The 24,237-nt window shown below is 36.7% G+C and overlaps 1 protein-coding gene across 1 annotated transcript in view; it reads left to right on the top strand.

The window, feature by feature from the left end:
* The window catches only part of PCOLCE (procollagen C-endopeptidase enhancer), a 60,724-nt gene that overhangs the window by 19,420 nt on the left and 17,067 nt on the right, over positions 1-24,237 (top strand). Inside the window, exons 2-5 of the mRNA XM_053718357.1 lie at positions 6,465-6,573; positions 9,551-9,809; positions 12,597-12,721; positions 13,142-13,278. Coding sequence (XP_053574332.1) covers positions 6,465-6,573; positions 9,551-9,809; positions 12,597-12,721; positions 13,142-13,278 — 630 coding nt within the window. The remainder of the gene's footprint in view (positions 1-6,464; positions 6,574-9,550; positions 9,810-12,596; positions 12,722-13,141; positions 13,279-24,237) is intronic.

Genomic DNA, 24,237 nt, shown 5'->3' with positions numbered 1-24,237 from the left:
GCGGCGGTGTAGGGGCAGCAGATTAGGGGTGTTTAGACTCAGGGTACATGTTAGGGTGTTAGGTGTAAACTTAACTTTTATTCTCCCATAGGAATCAATGGGATATCGGGCAGCAGCAAACATAAGCTTTCGCTGCTTTCAGACTCCCATTGATTCCTATAGATTAAAAACCAGGTACGCTGGGCTGGAATAGTGCTGAGCATACCTGGTAGACATTTGTTAACTAGCAAAAGTAGTCAGATAGTGCAGAATTTGCATTTGGAACATCTGTAATGATGTAACCATCGATCTGTGTCAGACTGAGACCGGCGGATCGTATGTTACGTCACAAAATTCTACTTTTGCGGGACTGTAGGCTTTGATAACTAAGGCGAATCAAGCTCGCCACAATTATGCTGCAGAATTCCAGCGTATTTGTGGTTGACAGCTTGATAAGTAGATGCCTCAGGCTAAGATAGCTCAGTGTTTGAAATGAAACAGTCAATTGAATGTTTTTTATTGTTTTAAACGAAAGATAATCCCTTTATTACCCATTCCCCAGTTTTGCCCAGAAAACATGGTTATATTAATACACTTTTAACCTCTGTGATTACCTTGTTTCTAAGCATCTTCTGACTGCCCCCTGATCACATGACTATCTATTGACTTGCGTTTAAGCCAATTAGTGCTGTGTTGTTAGAACCCACGGGCGTCAGCACAATGTTATATATATGACTCACATGAATTAGCTTCCCCTTATGTGAAAATCAAATACAAAAGCATGTGATCATGGGACTGTCTTTAGTAGTGGTGCTCTTGGTTGGGGGAAATGGGGGGGGGGAACCCTAAACATATGTCAACCTTTTAAAAGTGCTTTTCTTCATCTACCCATTCTGACAGATCATTAATATACCATTCTGAATTAACAGAACTATTTTTGTTTGCACATTTACAAATATGATTCTTTAAAAAGTAATTTCTTAATTTTTTTATCATGCATGTCACACACTGTTGATTTAGGGGATAGCAATGTGCAGAAATGTTACCTCCTTTGAGTGTTTCTGTGGGTGTCTGTGTTTATGTCTTTGTGCTTTTGTTGGTGTCTCTATGAGTGTGTATGTATTTTTATTTCTGTGGGTCTCTCTGTAAGGGTGCGTATGTCTGTCTGTGCATTTTCTGTTGATGTCTCTGTTAGGGTGTGTGTATGTTTGTGCATTTTCTGTGCGTGTCTCTGTGAGGGGGTGTGTGTGTGTATGTATGTCTTTGTGTATTTTCTGTGGATGCCTCTGTGAGGGTGGGTGTGTATGTCTGTGTGTTTTCTGTGGATGTCTCTGTGAGGTTGTGTGCATATGTCTTTTTGTGTTTTCTGTGGATGTCTCTGTGAAGGTATGTGCGTATTTATTTGGGCATTTTCTGTGGGTGTCTCTGTGACGGTGTGTGTGTGTGTGTGTGTGAAGAAAAGGGTAGCCTTGAAGTCAAAGGGATAATAAAACAATCTTGAAGCTTTATTGGAAATATATATTAAAACACGCCAATGCCGTGTACAGAGTAAATCACAGGAACATCAGACCTACGCGTTTCGGCAGGTGCCGTAATCATAGATCTGATTTGTGCATAGTACATTGCTAGTTTAAATAATCAAATGTTCACAGCTATTGGTGGAAAGTGCTGAGAAAAAACACTCTCATTTAACCCTGTTAGAATCAGTATGTTATACAGAGATATTGTAATGTTATGATATAGACAAGCCTAAAGAGAAATTAGAGAATGTAATAGAGTGAATCTAAAACACCAAATAAGATGCAAAAATATGTTTAAACCTTGGTAGTTCATGAGTATGATACAAATATAGGTACATTTACTAACTTACTGGTGTTGGGCTAAATTAAACTAAACAATTTTGGTCGCTCAGGTACAAAAAAGATTTACCGCTAGATTTAGATTTGCTTTTTTTCCCCCACACATTTTAAATACCGCTGGTATTTAGAGTTCACAGAAGGGCTGCGTTAGGCTCCAAAAAGGGAGCGTAGAGCATAATTCACCGTCACTGCAACTCTCAATACCAGCGGTGCTTACGGACGCGGCCAACTTCAAAAACGTTATTAACCCCTAATCCGCCTCACTAACCCTATAATAAATAGTATTAACCCCTAATCTGCCCTCCCTAACATCACCGACACCTAACTTCAAGTATTAACCCCTAATCTGCCGACCGGACCTCACCGCTACTATAATAAAGTTATTAACCCCTAATCCGCCTCACTAACCCTATAATAAATAGTATTAACCCCTAATCTGCCCTCCCTAACATCACCGACACCTAACTTCAAGTATTAACCCCTAATCTGCTGACCGGACCTCACCGCTACTCTATTAAATTTATTAACCCCTAAAGCTAAGTCTAACCCTAACACCCCCCTAAGTTAAATATAATTTTTATCTAACAAAATAAATTAACTCTTATTAAATAAATCAATCCTAATTAAAGCTAAATACTTACCTGTAAAATAAACCCTAATATAGCTACAATATAAATTATAATTATATTGTAGCTATTTTAGGATTAATATTTATTTTACAGGCAACTTTGTATTTATTTTAACCAGGTACAATAGCTATTAAATAGTTAATAACTATTTAATAGCTACCTAGTTAAAATAATTACAAAATTACCTGTAAAATAAATCCTAACCTAAGTTACAATTAAACCTAACACTATATTATCAATAAATAAATTAAATAAAATACCTACAATTATCTACAATTAAACCTAACACTACACTATCAATAAATTAATTATATAAAATACCTACAAATAAATAGGTATTAAGGTAGGAAAAAATCTGATTGGCTGATGGAATCAGCCAATCAGATTCAAGTTCAATCCGATTGGCTGATCCAATCAGCCAATCAGATTGAGCTTGCATTCTATTGGCTGATCGAACAGCCAATAGAATGCAAGCTCAATCTGATTGGCTGATTCCATCAGCCAATCAGAATTTTCCTACCTTAATTCCGATTGGCTGATAGAATTCGAGGGACGCCATCTTAGATGACGTTATTTAAAGGAACCGTCATTCGGCGAGTAGGCATCGGTAGAAGAGGATGGATCCGCGTCGGCTGGAAGAAGATGGCTCCGCTCCGGATGGATGAAGATAGAAGATGCCGCTTGGATGAAGATGTCTACCGGTCCAGATGTCCTCTTCTGCCCGGATAGGATGAAGACTTCTTGCTCTCCGGATGTCTTCTTTTGGTCCATCGGTGCCCGGTTGGGTGAAGACGACTCAAGGTAGGGAGATCTTCAGGGGCTTAGTGTTAGGTTTATTTAAGGGGGGTTTGGGTTAGATTAGGGGTATGTGGGTGGTGGGTTGTAATGTTGGGGGTGTATTGTATTTTTTTTTTTACAGGCAAAAAAGCTGAATTCTTTGGGGCATGCCCCGCAAAAGGCCCTTTTAAGGGCTGGTAAGGTAATAGAGCTTTTCTATTTTTATTTTAGAATAGGGTAAGGCATTTTTTTTATTTTGGGGGGCTTTGTTATTTTATTAGGGGGCTTAGAGTAGGTGTAATTAGCTTAAAATTGTTGTAATATTTTTATAATGTTTGTAAATTATTTTTTTATTTTTTGTAACTTAGTTCTTTTTTTATTTTTTGTACTTTAGTTAGTTTATTTAATTGTATTTATTTGTAGGTATTTTATTTAATTAATTTATTGATAGTGTAGTGTTAGGTTTAATTGTAGATAATTGTAGGTATTTAATTTAATTTATTTATTGATAGTGTAGTGTTAGGTTTAATTGTAACTTAGGTTAGGATTTATTTTACAGGTAATTTTTTAAATTATTTTAACTAGGTAGCTATTAAATAGTTATTAACTATTTAATAGCTATTGTACCTGGTTAAAATAAATACAAAGTTGCCTGTAAAATAAATATTAATCCTAAAATAGCTACAATATAATTATAATTTATATTGTAGCTATATTAGGGTTTATTTTACAGGTAAGTATTTAGCTTTAATTAGGATTAATTTATTTAATAAGAGTTAATTTATTTCATTAGATAAAAATTATATTTAACTTAGGGGGGTGTTAGTGTTAGGGTTAGACTTAGCTTTAGGGGTTAATAAATTTAATAGAGTAGCGTTGAGGTCCGGTCGGCAGATTAGGGGTTAATACTTGAAGTTAGGTGTCGGTGATGTTAGGGAGGGCAGATTAGGGGTTAATACTATTTATTATAGGGTTAGTGAGGCGGATTAGGGGTTAATAACTTTATTATAGTAGCGGTGAGGTCCGGTCGGCAGGTTAGTTAGGTAGCGGCAACTTTGGGGGGGGCAGATTAGGGGTTAATAAATATTATGTAGGTGTCGGCGGTGTTAGGGGCAGCAGATTAGGGTTACATAGGGATAATGTAGGTTGCGGCGGTGTGCGGTCGGCAGATTAGGGGTTAAAAAATTTTATTAGAGTGGCGGCGATGTGGGGGGACCTCGGTTTAGGGGTACATAGGTAGTTTATGGGTGTTAGTGTACTTTAGAGCACAGTAGTTAAGAGCTTTATGAACCGGCGTTTGCACAGAAAGCTCTTAACTCCTGGCTTTTTCTCTGCGGCTGGAGTCTTGTCGTTAGAGTTCTAACGCTCACTTCAGCCAAGACTCTAAATACCAGCGTTAGAAAGATCCCATTGAAAAGATAGGATACGCAAATCGCGTAGGGGGATCTGCGGTATGGAAAAGTCACGGCTGGAAAGTGAGCGTTAGACCCTTTCCTGACTGACTCTAAATACCAGCGGACGGCCAAAACCAGCGTTAGGAGCCCCTAACGCTGGTTTTGACGGCTAACGCAGAACTCTAAATCTAGCGGTTAGTGTAGCAAAAAACATAAATAGTATCTAAATGCTAATCTGAGGGAAAGGAGGTACAAATAAGAGAGAGGTATGTGTCAGGGTTTTATCCTGACTTGTTTGCCATGTGCTGCTGGCAGCCATTTTACTCACCTCTTTTGCTGACTTTGGTCCATTCTGGGAGATGTTGCTCACTTCCTGTACTTCCTTTTATGGCCAGACTAGTTTACATCATCCATGTGAGACAGGATGCAGTCTCAGAATTGTGATGTCATCACTTATTATTTTAAGGGCCTTTGTTCAGTATGCTTTGCCCTTGCGTTGTCTTAGACCTGTTTGTGAGAGCTCCTGTGTATTACCTGGCTGTCTGACGTCCCTCCTGGTTCCTGATCCCTGGCTTGTTCCTGACTCTGCTGTTCTCCTTGTTCCTGATTTCGGCTCGTCTGACTATTTGCTTTGGCTCCTGACTCGGCTCATCTGACTACCAGCTCTAGTTTTGACTCCTGGCTTGTTATTTGACTTGTGGACTTTTTATTATTTTTTGCTATTAATAAAGGTGTGATTATTTTTGCACTTCTCGTCTCAGTCTGATTCCTGGCACCCTGACAGTATGAGAGTATAAATCTGTTGTATTATGGAAGGATAATCTAATAAAATAAGAGGGAAGTCAGCAAGTGGCGTATATTAAGAGCCTACATATGGCTCTCTGGCCTGTAAAAGATCAATCCCATAAATTGTAAAAGTAAAGTAAAAAAAAAAAAACTTTCATGATTTAAATATGGCATGTAATTTTAAACAACTTTCCAATTGACTTTTATTACCAATTTTGCTTTGTTCTCTTGGTATTCTTAGTTGAAAGCTAAATCTGGGAGGTTCATATGCTGATTTCTTAGACCTTGAAGACTGCCTCTAATCTGAAAGAATTTTGACAGTTTTTCACCACTAGAGGGCGTTAGTTCATGTGTTTCATATAGATAACATTGAGCTCAGGTACGTGATTGGCTAAAAATGCAAGTCTGTCAAAAGAACTGAAATAAGGGGCAGTTTGCAGAGGCTTAGCTACAAGGTAATTACAGAGGTAAAAAGTATATTAATATAACCGTGTTGGTTATGCAAAATTGGGGAATGGGTAATAAAGGGATTATCTACCTTTTTAAATAACAAATATTCTGGTGTTTACTGTCCCTTTAAGTACCAGGAGCATTGTTGTTAAATAGAAACCATTTATTAAAACATTTACAAAGACATAACAGTAACAAATTCTATTTCCGTTTTAGAATGTAGAATATATTCTTGATGAAAACTTAAGAGGTCACAGGCAGTTCTGTGGCACGTTTAGAAGTTAGAAGCTATTTAGAGTTGAATGGAAAATTAAAAAAACAATAGGAACGGTATGAGACTGCACTGAAATAAGATCACGAATTGTATTTAAATATTACAAATATTTCTATTCAATCATTAAAACAAACAGGAATACAACATTTTGTATTTTGTGGAATATAAATTACTTTATAAAAACTGCACTATAACATACTATACACTATAAAAGTTATATTACCATAGTTGTTACTCCTCTGACACATGTATCGTATGGAATTTATACTCATGATGTCTCATGGTCAATATAATTAAACACATATTGTAATTACAGGCCTGTGTTCTTATGCGGAGGAGATATTACTGGAGATGCAGGGTACATAGCAAGTGAAGGCTTTCCAAATTACTACCCACACAACAAAAAGTGTGTCTGGAGCATCACGGTAAGCATATAAATGTCTATGTGTACGTGCATTTAATAGGGAGCAGACAGGGGAAAAGAGATATACAAATATATAGTGAGATATACAAACAGACAGATAGATGGACGGACGGACTGACAGACAGATAGATATTTAGATTGATAGAGCAAAAGAGAAATCAAATGATATGTATATATTAAAGATAATAAGAGACATATGTATATATATATTTATATATATTTGTTACGCATCAACTACTGCGATCTACTTCGAAATAGCCTTCCCAAGCACTGCCTCTCCTCCCTCCAATCTATTATGAATGCTTCAGGTAGACTCACCCACCTAAGTCACCAATCAGCTGCTCCGCTCTGCCAGTCTCTACACTGGCACCCCATACACTTTAGAATACAATTCAAAGTATTGACCCTAACCTATAAAGCACTCAACAATCTTGCTCTCAACTATATTTCCTCTATCATATTCAAATATTCCCTGACACATCCTCCGATCTACGTCTCTCCACTCCCATTATCTCTACCTCCCTCTCTCTCCTACTAGACTTTGCACGCACTGCTCCTGTCCTCTGGAACTCTCTACTCCACTCCATCAGATCTTCAACCTTGTATAGCTTCAGGCATTCTTTAAAAACACAACTATTTAAAGAGGCCATCTCTTCCCTGCTTTTCATCCAAACCAAAATAAATCTTAAAGTGCTTTGACACACTGTTGTTACTACAATCTATGTGACAAGCAACCCCAAATCTTATGTCTCTGCACTCTCAACCTGTAGACTGTAAGCTTTTCGGAGCAGGGCCCTCTTCCTCCTGTACTAGATCGTTATAGTCTGTTATGTTTTTGTACTTTATTACAAACTCTTGTCATTTAATACCCATATCTCTGTACCCAGCCCTACGGAATTTTGCAGCGCTTTTGTCACTTTATGTATGTATTTACATTTTTTGTGCTTACTTTTAAAATCATACAATTTATGGAGGCTCTCTCACACATATGACACACACATACAGAGGGTTTTATGTTTTAGATATCCGGGATAGTTATATATTATGCCCCTTCTCAATTGGATTTGCATTACAAATTTGTGTCTGTGTTATATCCTTGTCCCACTACCTTTGTAACACATTGGCTTTGTGATAATAATTATTATCTGACTACTCCTTTCACTCTGATAGTTAATTAACATTACTAGCCCCAATAGAGACAGCAGGCACTATCTATTGCAGGTAATGTTAGGGTGAAGGTGTGTCCCATTCAGCCTCTAGGAATGTGCAGATAGAATTCATAAAGTTGCGCTCACAATACACTGCACCAGTAACAGTAGACTGACACTCGCTTCTACTCTAGACATAACATGTAGATATGACATTGGTGGTAAGCTTTCTGTGATCACTGTTAAGCAAGCGCTCATTGGTATTTCCACTGCTAACAGTAAGTTGCCACTGTTTGTGCAATCATGTAACTGCTATCTACCCTCTAGTACATAATAGTTATGGGCATTCTGCTAATAGATACTAGGTTGTGATAACTACATATAAGACTATGTGTTATTATCTATTATTCACATCTGGATCCATTGTTTTAAATTATTTGTTTGTTTGTATTTAACATTGCATCAATGTTATTTTAGAATAGTTTTAGATTGTATATGTATGTTTTTTCACTTGTTTTGTAATTAAGTGTAAACCTTAGGGTTGCTATGACAACTGCTTTGGCGTTTTTTTCACTAGGGGGAGGGGCCTATATGGTATTTAAGTTGGATTTTCACTTGTATTTGTTGGTCTGATGAAGGGGTGCAGCCCCGAAACGTCACTGGAATAAAGAACACTTTTTGAAGTCAAGCCCAGTGAGTGCTGTTTCCTTCTACATATATTTGAAATTTTACTCAGCACCCTGACAAGTGTATCCTGTTTGTGAGAGTGCACTTGTTTCTCTGTTTCTTTCTCTTTCTCTCGCTCTCTCTTTTTCTTTCTCTCTCTCTCTCTCTCTCTCTCTCTCTCTCTCTCTCTCTCTCTCTCTCTCTCTCTTTCTCTCTTTCTCTCTCTTTTTCTTTCTCTCTCTCTCTTTTTCTTTCTTTCTTTCTCTCTCTCTCTTTTTCTCTCTCTCTCTCTCTTTCTCTTTCTTTCTTTCTTTCTTTCTTTCTTTCTTTCTCTCTTTCTTTCTTTCTTTCTTTCTTTCTTTCTTTCTTTCTCTCTCTCTCTTTTTCTTTCTCTCTCTCTCTTTTTCTTTCTTTCTTTCTTTCTTTCTTTCTCTCTCTTTCTTTCTTTCTTTCTTTCTTTCTCTCTCTCTCACACACACACACTTAGTAGAGAGTAAATCCGTACACACTGGATTTTCAAATTCAAACAGTAGTTTATTTTAGTGTGATGTTTTGGGATATATGTCCCTTCCTTAGACAAAACAAAACACTAAAATAAACTACTGTTTGCCTTTTAAAATAAAATCCAGTAAGTGCTGATTTACTCTCTACTAAGTGAAAACAGCCGTTTGGATCCTGACACCCAGGTAGCTGCATATGAGAAGTATGGGTACAGACTCCCAGAACTAATATATATATATATATATATATATATATATATATATACAGTATTTATATATATATATATATATATATATATATATATTATTATTATTATTATTATTATCGGTTATTTGTAGAGCTCCAGCAGATTCCGCAGCGCTATAATATATATATATCAGAAATATAGAAAAGAGTAGGGAAAATCAAGTAAGAAATAAAGTGTACATAATAATAAATAGGAAAGAGATTTTAATTGACAGCCAGATAACACCAGAGAGGGGCATTAGGGCTTAATTAGAATGAATAGAGAAAAAGACATAAAGGATAAATCAGAAAGACAGGGAATCAGTGCAAAATTACAGAGTAATGGTAGTGAGCTTGATAGGATGAGAATGGAGTAACAGCATACACAGAAAATTAAAAATTTAAATGACAGCTCGCCATGTCTTCTTTGTGTTTCAGGTCCCTGATGGACATGTGGTGATGCTAACATTCCGTGTTCTTGACATGGAATCAGACCCCAGCTGCCGCTATGATTATCTTAGCATATACAACGGGCACAGCCGAACTGCCCAGCAATTAGCACGTGTCTGTGGAACTTTCCGTCCTGGAGCCCTAATGTCAACTGGCTCACAAATGATGCTAGAGATGGTAACAGACGAGGAAACAGGGGGGCGGGGCTTTCTGGCCTGGTACAGCGCTGTCTCTACTCAAGTCAGTGGTGAGGCTTCACAGAATTTTTTGCAACAGTGAGACAATAAACAAGAGCTAAAACGCTCAATATATCTGTTTATGACCTAAAAAACTGGAAGAGAACTATAACTAACTCCCTCATGCAACAGGGTGACATGGAAAGAAGGGTTCTTTGAGTAAATCCATAATTCTGCAGTTAGTCATAGACTGAATAGAGCTATGAGTCTGTCTTCCTCCTCAGTGCCAAGAATATTTGTGTCTTTCTCCCCGTTTCTAAGAACATTTATGCCCCCCCCCATACATAACACTCAGTGGTAACTTACAGTAATAATAGGAAATGTTATTTTGCACCAAATGCAAATGTTTATATGTCAATTTAAAGATAATTTCATGCTGAATTCAATACACAAAACAGAATACAAATATATGCAGTACAAAAAAAAGTTACGCTTACTTTAATCTAAAAAAGAAACACAAGTGTGATTCAGTTAAGAAGCGGATGTTAAGAACAAATCCTACTGGCCAATCACAGTCCTTGTTCTGGGGGCCAATCAAATGACAGTAACTGCAATACATCTTGTGAGAAGTTGAGGAAAGTCAGTTTTGCTGTTTGTTCTGTAGAAGAAAGAACGTTAGCGGTGTAAGTGAAGCGTAATTGTAGATTGTGTGAATATTGTTAGTATTTCTTTAAATTTAACATGTAGATAATAAGTACAGCAATGGCACCAAATTAAAGAATTGATTGGTCACCCACGAAAAGGACCACGATTGTTTTATAACATGAATCGGGTCTTTCTTATGCTGAATTTGCAAGGAAAGTAGGTGGGTCAGTCAGTGACAACATCTGGTGTATGAAAGTGCTGTTTACGTTATCAGGAAACAAAGTCACTGAAAAACAAACCAGGATAAAGCCAAAAAAGTGCACAAAAGCAACTGATGACAGAATAATAAAAATATTGTATCTTAAGGACAGAAAAATCTCATCTGAGGCTATCAAAGCTGAATTGTGTTCAACTGGTGTTTGTGTCAGTTCAAGAATGGTAAGAAGCAGACTATCAAATATGGGACTAAGAGGTAGGATTCCGAGAAAAAATCCATATCTGAATCTACAGCAGTGCAAGAAACGACTACAGTGGGCAAAACCATGCAAAAAATGTTTCCTCTTCAATACACATTGGATGGACAGGCGATCAGTGGAAGCAAGTTATTTGGAGTGACGAATGTAAGATATCCTCATTTGGTAGTGATGGCCGAAAATACGTGAAACGTAGAGTAGGAGAAGAGCTACATCCTGACTGTATGGAGGCCAATGTAAAGCAACCAACAAGCATTATGATTTGGTCATGTATGGCACAAAATGGTGTTGGCAGCCTTCATGTAATCGACGGCACACTGAATGCAAGAAAATACATTGACACCATTCTGGAACCAAACCTGCTACCTTCCATAAGGGATCTCTTTCCCAAAAATGCACCATTTCTATTTCAGCAGGATTCAGCTCCCTGCCACAAAGCAAAAATATGCAATCAGTGGTTCACAGCAAAGTCCATTCCATTGTTGATCTGGCCAGGAAACAGCCCTGACCTGAACCCGATAGAAAATTTGTGGCACAATTTGAAAAGCCTTGTACGAATGAGGCGTCCATCAAATAAAAGGCAATTAAGGCTATAATTGCTTCCTGGCACCACATAATAATGAAGGCAGAGCTTCAAACACTTGTTGGCTCAATGAGGCGTCATTGTGATGCAGTTTTAAGGAATAAAGGCTACCCTACTAAATACTGATAGTGCATTGAAACCATAAGTGCATTATGGTATATTCAGCATGATTGCAGTATTCCCTGCATAACTTTTTTTGTACTGCATATAATTTGCATTCTGTTTTTTGTATTGAATTCAGCATTAAATTGTCTTTAAAATGACATATAAACATTTGCATTTGGTGCAAAATAACATTTCCTATAAGCCTGCAAAGTTGGAAAACATGAACATTTCAAAAAAGTGTCCACAATTTTTGCCACCATTGTATATGCCTCATGTTATTGGTTCACCCGGTGTGTTTATGTAACTCCCAGAAGTCCATTGCTGCTTCTTCATCAAAGGATACCAGAAGATTTAAGCAAATTAGATAATAGAAAATTGGAAAGTTGTTTAAAATTACATGCTCTATCTGAATCACAAAAATATTGGGTTAAATTTCTCTGTATGCCAGCTAATGCTATTGTATATGCCCTAATGAGAGACCAATATGGATGCATGAACCCTGCACATGCTATTGTCCCAGAAATATGCCTAAGTGACACCTAATAGTAGATGTGTTGCCCTGTAATCCTCAACATAACAGCTACTTTCCCAAGTGAGACCTCAGATCAGATGTATGATGCCTGTAGCCAGAGGTGTTGTTCCTCTATGTGTAGGCATAATAAGAGTGCTGGGTTTTACTGCCACATCTACACTGCAGCCGGGCAATTAAATGAATGGAGAGGCAGAATACATAGTGGTTGAAGTAGGGACAGCATCAGTAGTTATAGAAGAACAATAGATTAGATGCAAGTGTCATATGGTGTTCCTCTGATATTTTGGGCCCTGGTGCATTTTTTCCCTGCTGCACCCCCTGTCATTTGCCCCTGCCTCTTCCTGCATGGTGACAGAAGAGGGCAATTACTACTGAAATGTGACAAACAGGAAGGGGCACATCCCCCTAAAAAGTGTCAGTCTGTCCCTCAGTAATGAGTGATTAGTCTACATGAAGGGAAAACATGAATAATTTGATTAATCTTACAATTAATGTGCTGTTCTGTCTTGTTTTGTTTCAGAGAGTCAGTTTTGTGGAGGAAAACTTGAAAAGCCCCAGGGAAGTCTGAGCACCCCAAACTGGCCTGAAAATAATTATCCAAGTGGTATAAGTTGTTCCTGGCATATTGTAGCCCCAAAGGATAAGGTGAGAAGTGCTGACCATATGGAATAAAAATGGCTGTGTGAGATGCCCTCCTAGGGCAGTTATCTTGTGATATAAATTTTATGCAAGACATTTATTATATCAGTAATTTATAGAACCCCCTTTATGGCAGGCACTTTGAATATACAGCTGTATCCAGGGCCAGCAAACCAATCCACCATATAATGTGACACACTATTTGGCAATTAGTCTCCAGATCACAATATGGGTATAGTACAAAAAGGGAGTAAGATATGAATTTAATTCTAAATCAATAAATCAGCGGGTTCAAAAAAATTATATAAATATAAACATAAATCTTCTAATAAGGCTCAAATCTTGCTCAAATATTTTAAAATTAATTTTGTTAGCACGATGTGGATTTATGGACTCATAATGTGACCTCTCTTTCTTTCCTGTAAGGTAATCGAGTTAGCGTTTGATAAATTTGATGTCGAAGGAGACAGCTACTGTCGATATGATTACGTAGCTGTTTTTAATGGAGGAGAAACAGACAACAACCAATTAATTGGAAAATATTGTGGTGATTCTGCACCCAAGTAAGTTATTTGCTACCTTCTTTTTTAACAGTTGTAACAAATTAAACAGCATTCTATTCCAAATGCAAACTCCCAGGGTAACTGCATTAAAAGCAAGACTGAATTAAAGGGACAGTCTAGACCCAATACTTATTCTTTATCACTTATTGTTACATAACAGGCAAGCATCTTGCAATGGGTTCCACATCTATAAGCTTGTAAGAAGTACATAAAAACTTTTAAATAATCATCATTTGTTAGCAGCCGAAAATGGCGACCAAGCTCTGCCCACAGCTTTCTTCTTGTATGGCAGTTTAGCAGTGCATGTTTAATATTTTTGAGTTAGCAATTTAAAATAGCACATGCACAAATCAGCATGTGAGAGTAGGAAAACTTATTTAAAGGTAAGGTAAAGTTAACCACATTCGTTAACGACCTCTTCAAGTTTATCTACAATAAGCCCTAGTTTCATTCATCGTTTTTTATATATGTTATTACATAACTTAGATTACTACCTTATAAGTAGCAGACGACAACTATTTTTCCTCCGCCCACCATTTTTGAATACTTGATTGACACTCGACATATATAGTGTCCTCTAATTATCGTTTTCCCCCCCGGGGGGGTCAGCCCATCCACTAATACGTCACATGAGTCCTGAGCGCATGCGTCCGATTTGAATCATCTTACCTCCTCACCGTGCTTGTTCATGAGACACGCATGCTCCGTGTGACTTATCTTTCAATTCTGCTGAAAATATCAGCTTACACATCGATCGCGGTCCAAGTGAATATTTTGGATCATTGAATACTATGTATCGAGCGAAAGTTGCGCATGTGCAGATGAAATTTTATTCGTCCACGCGCAATTAGCCGACGTAGAGAGCGGGTGGGACAGCTCTCTAAGATGAAACACGGAAGTAGCAGCTGGGAGGATTTGGCAAGGAAACGGTAGACAAAATAAAAATGATATATCATCAAAAGTGTAGCCTTGACCGTGAAATAAAGTTAGCGACTGCATTTTAATAATATAGAAGAAAGAATTGGGCTTTTCAAAGACACAAAACTTTACCTTTACTTTAAGAGTCGATAGGAGAAATAACATACCAAAATATACGCACAATAGGTGGGCGAAGCTTGGCCGCCAGTTTCAGCTCCTAACAAACAATGTTGAATATTTAAATATTTCATGTACTTCTTACAAGCTTATAGATGTGGGACCAGTTGCAGGATGCTTCTCCGGTATGTAACAATAAGTAATTATTAAAATGATGTTTTGGGTCTAGACTGTCCCTTTAAACTTTCATTATTTAAATAAAACATGTAGTTCTAACTAGACGTTTCAAGTTACTTCTATTATCAAACGTATTATGTTTGCTTGGCATATTTTCTGAAAAGCATACCTAGATAGACTAATGAGTCAATCAACTATTAGTCATGGTATGTCATATGTTCCCCAGTGATTAGTTTGTAGGTTTTAACCCCTTCAGCACCAGTAAATTTAGAGAAAACTTGCCCAAAGTGCTGGAGAATTTTTAGCATTTTTGCTATAACTCAATTTAAATAGAAACAAAGACTTTGGTTTTCTGGTTTGCCTATAAAACTATATATATATATTTCTTAGCATAAACAAAGCTTTCAGATGATGACAGTTTCAACTAGCTATTTATTCACAGAAATTACCCAAAAATGTAAAAGAAATAATAATAAAAAATAAATAAAGTGATGATAATAATAATAATAATAATAATAATAATAAATATATATATATATATATATATATATATATATATATATATATATATATATATATATATATATATATATATATATATATATATAAATTATCACATTCCACAAAAACTTGTAGCTTTCTGACTGTAGAAAAAAAATCATAATTCATAACAATCGTAATTGTTTATTCGCATCCTCTGATTCAACTAAGACCAAATGTATATATATTTGTTATTATTATTATTGACCATTTTAAGGTCTTTTTCTGCAGCTACAATATGTCTAAAATGATGCAATGGGCTAGCTCTTATTTTGGTATTGCAGAATTGGCCAATTTCTCATAATTAACCCCCAAAATTATGTATATATTTTTCTAAAGAAGACAGTTGTTTTCAAAGTGTGAGGTGGACCTCTCCAGGGGGGCAATACAGCATATAAGTGCAGGCGCGGGAACAATGACACTTTGTACTGTTCTATGGAAATTTCAAGCAGATGCTGACTTTGGCAAAACATAGAACAGTTTTAAGAGCCGCGACAATGACACTTGCCATGTCATGGTGGAATAGGGTAAAGGGATGGGATGTAGGTGGAAGAAAATCACTGAGGTCTTAATCGTTAAGAAAACTCTGTTATATTTGTTGTGTTGATCAGTAACTTACATTTAATACAGAAGTGCTAACTGAAACGTGAGTGAAGCACTCTCGATTGAGCAGAACTAGCCCTTGAACTGTGTGTAAACCCTGGATTAGATGTAAACTCCCAAATTAAAACTAGTAATAAATATTAAAAAAATTATTAAAGAGAAAAAAAAGTATAATTGGGGGGGGCACTGTCTGTAAATTTCATCAGAGGGGAAGCCCACCGCCTAAGACTTTGAAAACCTCTGATCTAGGCCCATATTGTTATATTTGATGCCACTATTTGGCCACCAAATATGATTATATAAAACAAAATCATTAACTTTTTCACAAACTTTGGGTTTCTCACTGAAATTATTTACGCACAACTACTGCAGTCATAAGACAAATGGTTGTAAAAGCTTCTCTGGGGTCCCCTTTGTTCAGAAACAGCAGACATGCATGGCTTTGACATTGTTTTTTGAGAATTAGAAGGCTGCTGATTGCAGCTGTGAACCATACTTCTGAAATTTCCGTCAGTTAAGGGGTTAATCAGGTAGCTTGTAAGGCTAATTTTAGCTCTATTGCAGAGATTACCCTCCCACTCCCTGATCCCTAACTGCTAGTAATATATTAACTTTTTTGTTGTTGTTTATTTCTTTGTTTTCTGTAGTGTAACAACCCCCTTACCCACCCCCCTCTAAGATCCCTTTGTTCTCTTGGTATCCTTTGTTGAAAAAGAATGTGTACATATCCTACACTAGTGGGAGCTAGCTGCTGATTGGTGCATGCACAAATTTGTCTCTTGTGATTGGCTAGCTAGACGTGCTCAGATAGCTCCCAGCAGTACAATGCTTAAACAAAGGATTACAAGAGAATGAAGCAAATTTGATAATAGAAGCAAATTGGAAAGTTGTTTTAAATTGCATGTTCTATCTGAACCCTAAAAGAAAAATTTGGGGTTTCATGGCCCCTTAAACAGAAGTGTTTTTTTGTTTTTGTTTTTTGTTTGTTTTAATAAAATCCAGTATACAGTTAATTGTTAAACTGTCTTTTAATTACTGGTGTATCAGTAGTTATTAAGCCAGGTTACCTAGAACATACCTCCCAGCGATCCTGCATGCTGTGAGATTGTCACAGATTGGGAGGTATGTATCGCCATCTCGTTTTAAGGGACTGGATGAGCCTGCCTGAGCCCCACAAAGACACACTCATGGAACTCCCAAACACACACAGGACCTCCCGAATACATCAAAGGATCCACCCATGCCCCTGCCAAACCACACGTATACTGCCCGTACCACAGATTAATGGTGGGGCACTTCCCACAAGCTTTTAACCTCCCACATTTTGTAATTAATGAGGAGGTAAGACCTAGATTATGGCCAAGGGTCACATCTCTCTAAGGCCTTGTTTCCATTGCTGTCGTAAACTAGTGGTAACAATATGTATTTCCATTAAAGTCTATGACTTTGCAGTTTGGTTACCTTTGGTCTAAACTGCAGTGGTTTTAATATAATATTAATTAACAGTTTCAAAAATAATCCAGTGATATGAAGTGTTCATATAGTTGCTCTATACCCCAGTAATTATTTTGTAATTCTGTAAAGGGTTTTTAAATGTTTGTTGTTGTGGGGCCTGTATCTGTAAATTGATCACTCTACAAAGAAAAAAACACAGGTTTCATCTAATGCCAAAGCTGAACTCCTTCCAGTTCATTCTATGGTTTTGAATTATTGACATAATTGCAAATACTATTCTTTGCCAAACCCAAGTTCCTCAGAAGTGAATTCCACTACTAAAAGGATGATCCTTAAATGTTTTCTTCATTGGTGGTATTGTTTTGTGCAGTTATTTGTATAGAAGTATTAAGGAAGATGCCTACTGAATAAACATAGCCCTGTGGGAAAAGTTAAATGTGACTAAACGGACATTAAACTCAAAATATTATTTTCCATAAAGAGTCAAATTACAAACGGCGCACTAAATATGTTTTTCACTTGCTTGCTAATACCGCTAAAAGTAACCTTTTAAGGGTTAGGATAAACAGGCACATTTATTTGATACTGTTCAATATACTAGATTCAGAATAAGTCCTTTTTCACTGTAGAATATGGCCTAGATAACAAATGGAACAATATTTTTTTATCGCTCATGAGCGCTAACGGCGATCAAGGTAAAAAATTAGTGTTCCCAGGTTAGCAATGTTGGCCGCGCTAAATCTTCTCTGCTAAATCTCTTTACCATGAGCTTCTAATATCAATTTGAATGCTAATTGTAGCGCAGTCCAGCGACAGGATGTGAGATAATAAAGTTATAGAATAAGTACCTAAATATGTTTTGATAAATTGTAATTATTGGGTAATAAAGGAAATTTGATCATTATATGTACTTACTTAATTTCTAATTCTACTGATGTCTCTTGAGCAGATATTGATGGACATTGAAGCTTTCATAGAGCCTGTAATTCTGTATTTCTGTGACCTAAAGCAACATAGTCACACTAAATACTGATTAAAGGGGCATTACTGCAATTCTATATGTTTAACTTGTGCTGCTGATTGACTTACTGACTGTGTTGTTCAAAACCAACAGTTCTCTGCGTCTCCCAGTCTTTGTTTAATAGCAAAGGGGTTAAACACATACATTTGTAGAGTCAGTAGTATTAAAATTACTAAGGAATTAGATCATGTTATTTTTACAATGTTTCTTTAAGTAATTCAAGAAGAATTATAAAGTGGTGAAGGGTTTAACTCAAATGGAGCACTCTCCATCCCCCCCAAATAACCCTTTCATGACAATCTTTTTTTGAGTTTAAAGGGCCATAAAAAAAAAAAAAACTTGTGTGATTCAGACGTAGGGAACACTTTAAAAAACATTCAGATTTACTGCTATAATCACATTTACTTCATTATTTTAGTATCTTCTGTTGAAATTTAGCCCCTTTCCCTTAAAAGCATACTGAGGTAGTGTCAGAAGTTTGCATGTTAATTAAACAGTATATGACAGCTCTGTTTGCAACAATGTTTATAACAATATTATACATTTAGGCCTTTAATTACAAATGGAGCTAAAAATATTTGTGCTATTGTAAATTAGCATCGCAAAAGCACAAACAATAGCACTTTCTATTTTTTATCACTCAAGCGATAGTTTAGGGGATGCTAATATCTGCATGTTGGATTGTGTGGGTGGGCTAAATTCTTTACATAAAATAATAATAATAATAAGGGAGTGTGCAGCAAAATTCAAGTCTGATATTGCTCGAGTGCAAAGCTTAAAGGGACAGTCTACTTGAAAATTGATGTTTTTTAAAAATATAGATAATCCCTTTTCTACCCATTCCCCAGTTCTACATAACCAACATAGTTACATTTATATACTTTTTACCTCTATGATTACCTGTATCTAAGCCCCTGCAAACTGACCCTTATATCCCCCTTAGCTCAGTGCTTTTTTTACAATCTTTAGCTAATTAGTGCTGGTTCTTGCATAACCATTATCATTGTCCATGGGAGTGATAACAATGTTATCTATAAGGAACACATGAACTAGCACTGTCCAGCTGTATTGAAAGATTGTAAAAAGCACTGAGATAAGGGTAGACTGCAGGAACTTAGAAACAGGCAAACTTAGAGGTTATAAAGTATGTTAATATAACAATGTTGGTGATGCAAAGCTGGGGAATGGGTAGTAAAGGCTTTATCTATCTTTTTAAATAATAACAAGTAGACTGTCCCTTTCAGTATATTGGAAAAATTGTTTTTCCCTCAATGCGTTTATAATGACTTGCTATACCAGCTGCAGAGCATAAAATGTATGAGAAATTGACACCAGAACCATCAAAATGAGTTGAGCTTGCAGGGAAATCAAATCTCTTTATATTATCACTTTCTATGCACACAAATGCTTCCTTATCTTATCTCCGTTTGTATAGGAACTTACAAACTTACAGAGAACAATTGGAAATTACCATTTTATTACTTACTGGGAGTGTAGTTTCTACTGTTGGCTATGTTTACACAGCTTTTTTATACCCTATACTTAAAGGGACATAATACCCAAATGTTGAAGCACTTTAAAGTGATTCAGTATAACCATAAAAAGTTGACTAGACACTATCACCTGAACATCTCTATGTAAAAAAGGAAGATATTTTACCTCAACATTTTCACAGTAGCCACATCCCATTGTAAATGTACTTTAAACTACCAATCAGAAAGCTAGTCCCAGGACTTTCAAGGGAACGCGCATCTGCCATGTGCAGGCACAGTTATGTTATTTACCAGTCATGTTAATTGAAATCTCATGAGATCACAGCAAAGCAAAGTTTGACATCCGCAATGATGAAGCTGATTGACTGTCTTATTTTTTTTTTTTTTTACATGCAGCTGACATTACCTACAGGATAACTATTCACACAGCACTTACTGTTGTGAGATAAAGAAATGTTGAGGTGAAATATCTTCCTTTTTTACATAGACATGTTCAGGTGATATTCTCTTGTCTGTTTGTTTTTAATCCCAACTATAATAATGCATCACTTTCAAATGATTTAGCATATGTTTTTTATGTCTCTTTAAGTATAAATACTTTTAGTATAGGTAGAGATACCACAGGCAAAATGCTGATATAAAGATAAAAGAACTGTTTGTAAACAGTTTAATACTCTCCAGCAGGTAAAATGGAACACTGGGAACAAATTAAAGGGGAGAAATAAATAGGGTAGACTGTTCCTTTAAGGTGTGCTAAGCCCATGGTACGCAAGTTGGTAAGTTCTTCATGAAAATCTTTGCTATACTATTAACCCCTTAACGACCAGTGTCAAACCCTGTACAACGAGTGGGTCAGTGCAGAAATAGACTTGCAGAGTGACTGATACAAAGAGAGACACACTGTGTCCCTCTGCATCGGGTAGTGGTGGTGCTGATTGTTGGTGGTGTGGGAGGGTTAGGAGGGAGGCAGGTGTGCGGCCTGGAGGGGGAGGGAGGGGTGGGAATGGTGGGACCGTTACACTACAGCAAAATTCAATGCTGAGAGTTGGAGGGAGAAGGAGGGAGAAGAATGGAGGGGGTAGGGGGGGAATAGAGGGTAGAGGAAAAGATCTTGGAGGGGGAGGTGGGGTAAATGAGGGGGGCAGCTACACTTCAGAAAAAAATGTTGTTGATTTTTTTATTTTTATTATTATTAAATAAAAAATAAAAATGATAGAAAACTGGGTACTGGCAGACAGCTGCCAGTACCTAAAATGCCCAAAATTAGTTAGAGGGGGGGAGGGTTAGAAAGCTTTTTTGGGAGGGTTCAGGGAAGTGAGAAGGAACGGGGGTAATCATACACTGAAGAAAGTAATAATAATAATTTTAAAAAGGTCTAAAACGGCATACTGGCAGACTGTCTGCCAGTACCTAAGATGGGGGTGACCAGTGGGGGGGGGAGGTGAGGGAGGGAAGAGAGCTGTTAGACAGGGATCAGGTAGGGATCAGGGGTGGGAAGTGTCAGGACAGAGAGTAATCTCTACACTAAAGCTAAAATTAATTTACAAGCTACCGGATTAACCCCTTTACTGCTGAGAATAATAAAAGTGTGGTGCGCAGCTGCAATTAGCAGCCTTCTAATTACCAAAAAGCAATGGCAAACCCATATATGTCTGCTATTTCTGGACAAAGGGGATCTGTGAGAAGTTTTTACAATCATTTGTGCTATGATTGCGCAATAATTTCAGTGAGAAACCTAAAGATTTTTTTATTTGATCGAATTTGGAGGTGAAATGGTGGCATGAAATATACCAAAATGGGCCTAGATCAATACCTTGAATTGTCAACTAAAAAAACAATTATAGTTTTAAAAGGGAAATTAAAAAAGGCTCTATTTCTGTTTAAATGGAGTGATGGAAAAAATGCTTAAAATGCTCCGGTCTTTTGGGGAAGTTTTAGGGGTAGATTAACAGTCGAGCAGACATGACTCGCTGTCAGCATTTAACATTGCATAATCAATTCTGGTCACATGCTTGTGCAATGCCGCCCCCTGCTCACTGACGGCCAATCGGCCCCTAGCAGGAGCTGTCAATCATCCCAATCGGATCGGATCAGGATGATTTCAGTCCGCCCCCTGGCCATGCGATGGGGCTCTGAAGCAGCATCTGCTGCTTAATGAAAGAAGCCCATAGTCTGAAATGCCCTTAAGGGGTTAATATTAATGAGAGTTGATGCTGAGAGGCGTGCGGTGTGTCTGGCAACAACCGTGGAACCGGCTAAGAGACCGGAAATGACACCGGTCTAACTGATTTCAAGTTCATCCCACCTGGAAAACAGAGTGCCGTAGCAGTGGCGAAACCAAGCCACAAATCCAAATCCAGAGTACAAGTAGTAAGCAGGCACTGCAACAAGGGTTTCTTTTTTTAAAATAAAAAGTATCCTTTATTGAAAAAACAAGGTTAAAAAGATTTTAACCAGCTACAAACGCTGGATGACACGCTAGAAAAGACAATGGCAGGAGTGTATGAGAGACACTATTAGCTGTCTGACTAGTTTCGCGTCCCTCTTGGACGCTTATTCATAGACTAATTTGTGATGGGAGGAAGGCTGCTTAAGAAGGGGAACTTTAAATTCAATTGGCTGTTTGCTAAGAATGGTTTAATCAGCCACAGCCATCTATTTGTTAACCCTTAGTAAGAAGACCTTTCTCTTGATACATCACAAAGTACAAAGTTAAAAACAAAGTTAATGAACCTTATTGCATTTTAAATTTACAATTATATACATTGATGTAAATATAGAAAAAAAATGGTTACATGATATTGATGGAGGAAGCAAAATCCAAAACATGAACTTAGACAGAAATGGAAAATATTGAAAAAAATGTATAATAATAAATAAAAAATAAATGAATGAAAAAATGAATAAATGAATGAATGAGAAAATGAAAAAGTAACATAATAATGATTATGAAATGAATAAATATACAAGTGAGTTAGAAAATAAAAGATGAAAAAGGAATACATAAGGAAAAAATTAATTAACTAACCAGCAGGTAAGTAAAAATGTCTTTGGAAAACTATTAACCCTATCTAGACCACAATTGAAGACATTAGGTGTGAATGATAAACCATGTACAAAAAAGCAAAAAAGCAAATATATACTGGCTGGCATATATATGGGCATATATATAATACAGTGAACAAAGTGGGATAAACTAAGAGAATGGAATCAGTTATCAATAAAATAATTGATATCACATTCACGGTTCATCCCTAATGGTGACTGAGTTTTAAGTTTCAACATCCAGAACAGTTCCTTTTTCTCTAAGATTTTAAATTTTTTACCCCCTCTAATGGATGTAGTAGCAATATCTATGATGTTAATACTCATGTTAGCTATATTTGTCATGTGATAACCATTAAAATGATTGGCCACTGCTGAGTCCTTATTGTAATTTTTAACATCTCTGGTGTGTTCATTGAATCTTTTGCGAGCCTCTCTGGAAGTTTGACCTGTGTATTGTAATTGACATAGGTTGCAAGTGATAAGATAAACCACAAAAGTGGTGCAACAGTTAGCATAAAGCTCCATAGTATATTCATTTCCTGTGCTGTGACTATAAAACTTGTCACCTTCATTGATATGTGTACACACACAGTTGCGTCTTCCACATTTGTAGTTGCCCCTATGTTGCAACCAATTTTGTTTGCTTACATCAGTTTTCATGACCAAACTTGGTGATATGGCTTGACCTAAGGTTTTACATTTTTTGGGAACATATTTAATGTTCTTTATATGTGGTTTAAGTGTGTCATTCCCTAAGAGGACATGGGAGTGTTTTTTCATGATTTTAACAATTTCATTATACTGTTTTGAATAGGCCGTGGTGAACACTACTGCATCTTTAAAGTTGGATTTCTCTTTCTTACTCAAATCAGGTTTTTTATAAGCACTGTTGTGAGTACTTATACTTTTTCGACACTTTTCAAGGGAGTTGATGTTATAACCCCTACACACTAATCTGTCTTTTAATTCCAGGGATTGAGACTCATATATTGCATCAGATTTCGTATTTCTACGAATCCTTATAAATTGTCCCCTAGGTATTTCCCTAATGACATGTGTGGGGTGTTGTGAGGTGGCATGTAAGATTGTATTACCAGCTGTCTCTTTGCGATATGTGCTGGTAACAATTGTATTATCAGTGATTTGAAGTGTCAAATCTAAATAGTTGACCTTATTGTTGTTAAATATCCCAGTAAATTTAAGATTAAATGCATTTCCATTTATATATTCAATAAATGTGTTGAAATCTATCTCATTAAGCGGCTTTTTTACAATGACCAACAGGTCATCAATATAGCGTACATATATAAGGATGTTTTCTAACCAAGGGTTATGTATACAATAGATATGTGACAACTCCCACCATGAGACATACAAATTTGCAAATGTGGGGGCAAATTTTGCCCCATGGCAGTGCCACATATCTGATTGTAGAATACCCCATCAAACCAAAAATAATTGTGAGATAAAAGGAATCGCAGTACATCTCCTACATATTGAATGGTTGAATCTGTTAAATTCATTCCTCGATTTAGAAAAAATTGCACAGCCTGTACCCCTAATTCTTGAGGGATACAGGTATAAAGA

The sequence above is a fragment of the Bombina bombina genome, chromosome 6, assembly GCF_027579735.1.
Source record: "Bombina bombina isolate aBomBom1 chromosome 6, aBomBom1.pri, whole genome shotgun sequence".
NCBI lineage: Eukaryota > Metazoa > Chordata > Amphibia > Anura > Bombinatoridae > Bombina > Bombina bombina.
The sequence above is the reverse complement of the archived record's forward strand: the minus strand, read 5'-3'. Positions and strand labels throughout refer to the sequence as shown.